The sequence below is a fragment of the Herpailurus yagouaroundi genome, unplaced genomic scaffold (assembly GCF_014898765.1).
Source record: "Herpailurus yagouaroundi ecotype Mexico unplaced genomic scaffold, PumYag 159, whole genome shotgun sequence".
Lineage (NCBI taxonomy): Eukaryota > Metazoa > Chordata > Mammalia > Carnivora > Felidae > Herpailurus > Herpailurus yagouaroundi.
This window is the reverse complement of record NW_024412400.1, coordinates 54,145,208-54,154,967: the sequence shown is the minus strand read 5'-3', so window position 1 is coordinate 54,154,967 and position 9,760 is coordinate 54,145,208. Positions and strand designations below refer to the sequence as shown.

The 9,760-nt window shown below is 43.4% G+C and overlaps 1 protein-coding gene across 7 annotated transcripts in view; it reads right to left on the bottom strand.

Annotated features, from left to right (window-relative positions):
• The window catches only part of SCHIP1 (schwannomin interacting protein 1), a 761,580-nt gene that overhangs the window by 33,233 nt on the left and 718,587 nt on the right, over positions 1-9,760 (bottom strand). The window contains exon 1 of one of the 7 annotated variants that reach the window (XM_040480615.1): positions 8,474-8,803. The exons of the other annotated variants lie outside the window; for them this stretch is intronic. Coding sequence (XP_040336549.1) covers positions 8,474-8,551 — 78 coding nt within the window. The 5' untranslated portion in view covers positions 8,552-8,803. Of the gene's footprint in view, positions 1-8,473; positions 8,804-9,760 lie in introns of those variants that run through there. 7 annotated transcript variants of the gene reach the window in all.

Below are 9,760 nucleotides of genomic sequence, written 5' to 3'. Positions count from 1 at the left end.
TCAGTTGCCTGCAGGTGTAGACTGAGTGAGTGAGTGTGTGTGTGTGTATGTGTCTGCGCGCGCGCGCGCGTGTGTTTGTGTGTGTGTGTGTGTGTGTGTAGTTTCAAAGTTCTTTTGTTCTCCAAGGAATTATACCTGCAGGGCAATTATGTCCTCCAACCTCCTGAAGCCCAGATGTGGCTCAGGGTGAGGAACAGGGAAGTGTACAGGAAAAGGAAGAGGCTTACTCAAAACTACACTGTTTGGCTGGGCTTGTGGCACGTGGAGCCATGTCCACTCCTAAAATGACCTTGGGAAATACCCTCTTAAAACAAAAGTAAAACATCAAAAATTGATAACTCTTTGCAAAAAGCAAATGGGCAACTGAGGAATAGTGGCTCATCGCTGTAAGACAGAAAGCCTATTCAAGACCAAGAGGAGAGTAAAAATGTGCTTAGAAAATCACCATTGTCCAGCCACAGGCAGTTAGTTTTTGTCCTCGCCCGTCGCTGTATTCCCTATTGCCACCCCCTGTGCCCAGGCAGATAAGACTCACAATGGCTTTTGAGGATACCATGTGAGCCACGATCTCAGAATACAGACCACTGGGCATTTTCAGAACCCACACGCTGATGCTCAGCCTTTCCCCCTGTACCACTGTTCTGCTGCAATTCCCCAAGCTTGACAAGAACAAAGGCGGGTGTTTGGTAAAAGAAATAAAAACCAAAATGTTCTGCTTGAGTAGATACTGTCCATCTCCAAATCTGGTATGTCCCGAAGTCCTTTCCATACTTTCTTCAGGATGAGGCGGGACCTGTCCTTTACACGCTGATACCATTCCCAAGTCCCCTCCTCTGGCCCTGCCTTCACCCCTCTGGCCCAGAAGCATCATGATATCTCTGGTCTCTGAAGCGGGGGCCACCTAATCTTTCACGTGCTGACTTGCACATGAATTTATAAATGGAAGACGGGGTATCTTCTGCATTTCTAAAATTTGTTTGACACACCGTATTTTTGTGGGGTTAGCTGTGGGGTCGCCAGGCCTCTCAGGAACACACTCTGGGAAATAACATCTTAAACCTAAATCCAGCTGGTACTCAGGACACTGCAAACAGCTGCTTCCTTCTGACTCCTGCACAGATGATGAAACCCACGTAGCCGGAAAGGGCCTGTCTGATTAAAAGGAAGGAGTTCCTTAAACTCCCCAAAGGAGGAAGAGATTTAAAGAAGTTTGGTCTAGAAAACCAGAGGACCCGATTGATGCGAATGGCACAGCAGTCTGGGGGAATAATGGCAGATGTGATCTTGGAGGCCTGGATTCCCTTGTAGGAATGGGGGGTTTTCCCCCAAGTTCCCTGTCTTCCATCTTTTCCCTGGATTGATCTTCCCCTCCTGCCCAGTTCCATTTGTTTTTTACTTTTGCTTGTTCACCATGGGCACAGAAATAACTTTTTATTATTGGATGTGCTTGTTACTGGTTTTAGTAATGCTAAGCGTCTCAGTACTCAATTCATTTCTAATCCTGGAAGATACCACTTCTGGCATCCTCCTTCCTGTCCTGCTAAATTGCTACCTGGTTACTGCTTTTCATATGTCAGGGTGTATATGGATCACCGCTGAGGAAAAACTTCCTAAGGACTGGGGGCTGCATTATTCCAGAAGCCGATGACGACCCTGGTCCCCCGTATGGCCCATAAAGAAACTCAGGATGCCAGGAGGTCGCTGCACCACCCGTATGCCAAGCGGAAAATTGCACAGGAAGGCACACGTACAAAGTGGCCCTCTCTCTGTCACAAATTTCTTTAAACTGGTAGTTCTCAAACTTGATTATGCATGAGAATCGCTGGAGGGCTTGTAAAAACATAGACTTATTTTTCTCATTCAGAAAGTCTGGGGTGCGGCTGAGAAAATGCATTTTTTAACGAGTTCCCAGATGTTGCTGATGCTGCTGGTGCAGAGACTTGGAGAACCATGGCTTTAAGCAATTGAACAGACCAAGTAGCGAGACGGAACACAGAGTCGGTTCTCCTTACGGGAGCACAGATCTGTTCCATGTGGAATGTCCAGGCTCTGGACCCAGGTGGATTTCATCATCTGTAGATGCCTGGCCTTGCCAAGGCCTGGCTGGGATGCCTGTTTTGAAGCAATTAATGAACCCCTTGCTTCAGTGCAATCTATTGCCTAGTGATGTCGGCATCATCCCCATTAGCATCATTCACCAGGGAATGGAGCTGGGATTCTGGAGCTCCCTGTGGAAAAGCACTTTTCCTATAGGAAAATAGTAGTCACTCTTGTTTCTCTCCTCAGCTTGTAAGGAAGGCAGCTTTACTCTAACATTTACAGGCAGCATTCCAGGGCGGAGGAGTCTGACGCTTTTAAACACTGGGAACCAGAAGTACAGAACTCATTTGTTCATTAGGCAAATTGTATTAATTTTCTTGAAAACAAAATAATCAAAAGGAAAACCCACATATGTGGATACTAATTATTTTCTTTCTGAAACAACCGTGGGTTTGCCACAAGATCAAAATATGAAAACATCATTCTATAAGAAAATAAAATGTACTCTTTTGAATGCCAAGTTCATAAGTACTTGCAATATGCAGTTTTTTTTTTTCTTTCAAGTTTTTGCATCTTATTTTATCCTCTGGGAAGAGCTTTGCAATTATTGGTGGAAACAGAAGTTAAATAACCTAGTATTTTTCCATTGTATCACTGAATGGATACTCTCTGGACATTTTCTTTTCAGTTTGTACTTCTGATGATTTCCATTTCAGACACTTACCTAATCAATCCAGAAAGATTTCCTGAAATGCTGTTGAAATCTCATCTTTGCATCCTTGCACTGAGCTGCCTAAACAAGTCCTCTGGACTAAATGTCAGGCCAGGCTGTTGGTGTTCAGCTTGCTGGGTTCAGCTGTTGCCTGGGTTCAGCTTGCATAGCATCAATACTCATGAGAAAGTTGTCCTTGGATACCTAATGTCCAGGACGGGAACCCAAGGAGAAGGACACCTATTTCACTTGAGAACTGCCTGACAGGAAGAGTGTTGGGATGCCAGTCCAGAGGAGAGAGACATTTGTTTACAATTAGCCAACCGCGAGGATGGTTTTGCCTAGTGACTGCATTGTTTCTCATGCTACAGGGAGACAATATAAGCAGAAGAAGGCGGACACAAGTGCTGTTGTGCAGAGTCCCTAACACTTGAATGCTCTTAATTGTTAAGGACCAGGGAGCAAAGGTATCTAACATTCAGTGGGTTGAAGTTTAGTAGCCAGTAACTGGCTGAATGGGAGCTCTGGAGAAGGTAAAGGAGCCCCAGGTGCAATCCACAAAGATAACAAAGCAGTGGAAGTGTTTCAACATTAGACCCTGCGGGGATACAGTTGGAAACGAAAGTTTTCCTCCCCTATGGGCGGTATATCCAAAACAGGAACTTCTGGGAGCATCTTATCTTGAGCTCCTTCTGGTTCTCACAGGATTGGCTACAGAGACTACTTTTTTTAACACAGGGGCAGTGTTGTCTGGGAACTCTTTCTAACAGGTGACATTTTAGAAGTCTGTAAAACCACCACTGTCATTCAGTATCACAGTGAGAACACAACAGTTCAAAACACCTACTGCATGGTTATGAAATAGCCCAACCTCAATCAACTGCCAGGAAGCTGATGTCCTCAATTTCCCATGTCAGGGTGAACTTAGGATCTGGGAGACCTGAACACAGGAATGAGAAGAAAGGAGGCAGGGAGTTCAGGTGATTTGGGGTCAAGAAGACCCAAGGTAACATTTGACTGGGATATTTACTAGTGCAACTTACAGAAATTCTTTAAGCCTCGGTTTCTTTTTTCTGAGAAAAGGGATAATAATACCTATTTTATAGGTTGTTTTAAGGATTAAATGAAGTACTGTACAGAAAGGATCCGGCACAGAGCCTAGCCCAGAGAAGAACTTATTAAACAGTAGCTGTTGTGAACACTAAAGGGAGGGGTTGGGCAAGCTGATGAGAAGAATGGAGAAAGGGATAAAAGCCAGCAATGTCCAGAACAGGCAAATCTATAAAGACAGAAAGTAGCTTAATGGTTGTGGGGGGAGTGGAGGACTGGGAGTAACCGCTAATGAGTACAGGGCTTCTTTGGGGGGGGGGGGTGATGAAAATGTTCTGGAATTAGCAGTGGTCTGCATAACCTTATACATATACTAGAAACCATCAAAATGTACGCTAGGACATGGCAAATTTTGTGCTATATGAATTATATCTCATCCATATTAAAGAATCATATCTCAAAAAAATAAACTACACCCACAAAGGTAACTCACATACGATAAATCTGGAAAATCTAGTTACCTGAAACAACCCACTCCCCGACCGGGCTGGCTAGCCAAGGTGTGCCAACAGGGCGATAGGGTGGAAAGAACCCTGAACCAGAAGCCAAGAGGCTTCGTATTTATAGCATCTAAGACCAACCAGGCCAATTCCTCCCATGAAAGAAAAGGAGACTCTGGCCCAGAAAGCTGAAAAGATTGTCCCCAGGTGGCCGAGGTGGGGCTAGGCTCCAGGGTTCAGTAACTCAACAGAGTTCTTCAAGCGCATTCAGCCCTTACAGGCAGGAAGACGTGAGGGTTAATGGAGGTCGACGGCTGCTTTTCCTCAGTAATTGTGTGGGGAGGGCAGAGCTCTTGTCTGGAATGGCAGCTGGCATTCTGTGTTCCTGTTTATTGCAGTTTATCTCAAGCAGTCATTTCCATTCACCTTTTAAAAAAAACATGAGGCGCAGCTGTGGCTTCACTTTAAATATTGTTCCTTCCAGCCTTTTAATTTTTTTCACGGGCTCCTCCCTAATCTTTCACCATAATTGGATGCACAACACCAGAGACAGCACCTCGGAAAAATAAAGCAAGCAAGCTGGCTTCCCCAGCCTCTGACCACACACGGCCCTGTCGGCGGCTCCTTCTACAAGGAGTAGCCTGGGAACAGACCAGCTCTGCTCTGGGACGGAGTGGCAGCCAGTCTTCTAGGTTAAATCTTCTCGATTTCCTTTCTCTGTCTCCATCAGTGTGAGCTGGATCTTTCCCGGGGTCTGAGACGGCACGGGCTGCACGCTTCCCAGGTCCACACTGGATTTGAACATTCTTCCAGGCAGCATCAGTCCCGTGTCAGCTTATTTGTTCGTGTACCTCCCTACGTGGACTGTAAGCTCCTGGAGGCAAAGCCCAGCGTCCCTTCCGTGATCCTGGCTCCCCACGCAATGCCAGGGACAGACGGGGACTCTTCTGAGTGACGGTGGAGGGACCAGGATATAGATCCCATGCTGTGCGTCGCTGTGGTCCTGAGGAAAATCAGCTGTGGGTCTTTGCCAGGAGGTCAGAGGTTGCTCAGAGCATGGCAGGGCAACAATGGACTGAGCATACACACCTGAGATTCTACCACCGTGCAGGCTTTCGTTCTAATATACTAAGATGTGTATATAAGCCAGAGGTCCTTAATGAAACACCTTTCTTACAATCAGGACCTTCCCCAAGGAATAGGAACAGATGTGTGCTCTCTTCCTTCCTTTGCCAAGGTGGAATCTAATTTTAGTATCGGAAAGTGACCTTTCCCCCTGAAGGCTGTTTGCCTGACTTTAAAACACCCTTGTAAAATAATCCCTATACACATGTGGCATTTATTAGTGTGACTGGTATAGGAAATTCTATTGGACCTAGGCAGGGGTATACCAATTTTCCAATTGTTTTTGACAACTGACCTCAAAGTGACAGGCAGTGAAAGAAGAAATTTTTAAAACTTTTATACTTATAAACATTCTATTTAAAAAATATGTATTTGTGTATAGGTCTTATACATACAAAATATGTATTTATAGTAGTATATATGTATAACTTATGAATAAAATACATACATAGTAGAGGTATGGACTCAATCATTTTACTGATGGATCCAAGGTCTAAAAAGCCTACCGACCGCTGCTTTATGGCATCTAATTTAATCTTCTATTTAGTCAACCAAATAGCAAAAATAATAGAAAAATGTAGAAAAGGAAGATTTGAATTAGGAAAAGTGATTTTTATATGAGGTAACTGTTGTCCTATCCCGTATTTGTTTATTTTGAGAGAGAGCAAGAGCAAGCAATCATGAGTGAGGGAGGGGCAGAGAGAGGGAGAGAGAGAGAATTCTAAACAGGCTCCTTGCTGTCAGCACTGAGCCTGATGTGGGGCTCAGACTCACGAACTGTGAGATCATGACCTGAGCCAAAACCAGGAGTTAGATGCTTAATCAACTGAGCCACCCAGGCGCCCAATCCTATTCTTTATATATATATATTAAAAAAAGGTAATGTTTATTTATCTTTGAGAGAGAGAGAGCACACACAAGTGGGGGAGGGGCAGAGAGAGAGAGGGAGACACAGAATCCGAAGCAGGCTCCAGGCTCTGAGCTGTCAGCACAGAGCACAGAGCGGGGCTTGAACTCACAAACTACGAGATCATGACCTGAGCTGAAGTCAGATACACTTAACTGACTAAGCTACCCAGGCGTCCCAATCCTAGTCTTTATATTTTAAAGAAAGCATATGCTGCCCTGCTTCACTAGAATCTCTTGATGAAATGATCAATAGTGGGTTTTTTTTTTTAGCATAATGAAGTCTTCAGAGTAACCAATATGTACATTAATTTGAAAGCCCTTTGCTTGAGAAAAGTAGTTAAAAAGCTGAAATCACAAGGGAACTACTCTCGTGTTTGGGGTCCAGAAAAATATACATTGCTCTCTGTGTATCCTACACATCTAAAAGTTTCATCTAGCAGTCTTTTGTATTAACCTTTCAGATACTATTTTTTTTTAAATCCCATGTGGCATTCTACTGCCTTAGTTAGATAACAAATTACACAATGCAACTCTGTCTTGTTGTTGATGATGTTTTAAAGCTACTTGAGCCTCACATGTTTGTCATTTTAGTCAGTGCTGTATCAGGTTGCAGGCATATCATCGCTTGCTCATTCCAGGCATGCGGGCTCTCTCAGTTGTTTCAAAGGAGGAAAAAACTACAGTGGTCATCACTCTGTTGTTACTACAATAGTCACGGTATGTCTTTCATTTTTCCTAAGTGCAAACTGACCTAGACTTTTCTACCTGAGAAATAGTTTGACTGTGACCAGTCCTCTGACACTGAAAACAGAGGAGATACGAGAAATGTGCACTTATCTTCGGGGCTGGGTAATAAGTGACCGACTCTGATTGCTGAGTATCCTACATCTCTTTTGCACACCCATGTCTGGCAGGAAGGGATAGTGGAGAGATGTTTGAGTTTCAGCATTCTGAACACTTACCACCTTGGGCACTCACTCCCTTCTTGGGGAAGGCGAAGGGAGAAAAACGCTGGGGGCAACATGGCAGGTCACTGAAACCTCTTTTACATATTTAAGTTTTAGGTTCCAGAGAATGGAGCATAAACTACTGTGACCTGCTCTAAGAAGTAAAGTATATACTTAAAACACTCCCCACATGCATACCACAATTTTGTGTATCAGATATAAAATGCCATATTGTACATTATTACACTTAAGGAAGTATCATGAGAGAACTTTCTGTATCTTACAAAGTTATATCTATATAACTATATCTATCTATATAACTTAGAAAGTTATATCTATATCTATATCTCTGGGGGAAGAAAAGTTAATGGCACAGTTGATCAAATTAAAGATTGAGCAGCAAGTTTTGCTGTTCTAGGAGGCTATACTAATATTTACCTCTGAAGGAAAAGAGGTCTTACTTTCCACATCCACAATGGAAGGACCCTAATTCTTCATACTGTGCTGTGTCGTGACCCTACACTTGACTTGTGGACAATAATGAGGGGGAAGGATATACTATGTGTTCAGCCTTCTGTGGACAGACAAACATATACTTGTAGTTTAATTTCATGACCTCACCCATGTAACTAAAGCTATTTTTACTTAGGCCTGTTATTACAATTGCCAGATAAAACATTCCAAAAATATATTTACTGCCTTTCAAAACAAAAGGTTAGCAAAGTATTAGCGGATACTATATGAATTTTTCAAAACCCCACGCTTCTCTTAGTAAAACTATATTTTTCATTGTTAAAAAAGTCAAACTTAGAAAGATAGGTTAAACATTCTAGTAATTATTTACTGCAAGTAAACTATCAACATACATCAAAAATTTTAAAAGTGATTCTTTTACATAAATAAGACGACCTAGCAACTAAATGCATGATAGAATTTTTTCAACTTCAGAGTAACATGTGCATTCCAGTTACTGTTTATGAATTAATGAATATTAATGAACACAAGCTGGGAAAGGCAGAAAGAAGCACCCTCCCAATGTAATGCATCCACTTCTGTGCATTTAGCTTTCCTGAATATATTACGGCAATGGCCACTGAGTGTGGAATTTGGCCACTCCTCAAGGGTGATCTTTCTCCCAGTTAGAAAAATGGTCTGATTGTTTACAAACAAAAGAGCTCTCCCCCCCTTACCTTTTTATAATTCCCCTCCATATCCAATGGGGATTCTTGACTGATGATGTCATCCACTCCATCACTGTCCAAATTCATCCTTTAACTCTTTAGAATTTCACTTAAGAAATAACCTCCCATGAATTCTGATAGGCTGATGTGCCAATTGCCCAGTACCCTGGTTACTGCTCATGCTGACATGGAGGGCCAGCTAAGAGTCTGTGCTTGGCTGTGCGTGTCCTTGCCCCTGCTCTGTCCCAGAGACACCGCCCTGCCGGCCTCCCTGGTCTGTCCTGAGCTCTGGCACAGGGGCAGCTGCTATTTCTGAGGCTCACTCTGCCTTGACACTCAGCTTGTGGAGTGCCCAGCCTTCCCCACCGTTCACTGTCACCTTCCCCCGAATGATCCCGCCCGGATTCCTCTCCACAGCACGATGCTTACTCCCAATCAAGGAAAAGCTGCTTCAACTCCCCAGCTCCCCAGTTCAGGGCTGAGTGTGGATGGCAGCCCTGAGAGGAAACCAGCAACCTTATTCTGAACCAGGGTAGTGTGTTGGATAAAAATAGATGCAAAAACCCCAGACTCCCAGACTTCAGTAGTGAGTTAAAAGCCGGGTATCCTGTGACAAAATGAAAACAGTATAATTTAAAGGCTAACCTGTAGGACAGATGTTTGCTTCCCACCCCCACCACCCCCCTTTTTCCTATAGCCAATCATTTCTTAAAATCAGATATAAAAATCTCATCTTCTGGTAGTAGCCCCAGCACAAGGATAAAATTTATTTCCAACTCAGAGAAGGACCCCTCTGCCTCAGAATCAGCGCTTTGTTCTATCAATATAGGCAAGAGAAAAAGATCCATCAACTTTTCTTTAAAATCCAGCCAGGGGCGGGCTTTTTTCACAAAAGAGAACGTTCCTTTCTGATGCTCTCTTTACCCTTCTCCCATGGCTTTTGGTTTTTAACTGGCTTTAGGCACAGAGATGGAAAAGGCCCACAGCTGGAGGATGTTTTGCTGCAAGAAGAGGACAAACGGAAGTGCACACACAAGCACATACTCATCATTATCCAATTACTACTACCATAAACTAAAAATATACCCACTATTTAAAAAAAAAAAAAAAAGGTTACTGTTTGCAGGAGAAAGGGGCCAAAGAAGAATTCAAAGGCCAAGCCTCCATTTAACAAACGATCTCACACTCTGACATGCTTGGACAGAAAGCAGCAACTGTCCTACTCAATACATTTTCCAATATGAATTCCTGACCAACCCCAGTGCTGTTAACAACAAAGTTCTAAAGCAAAAATGC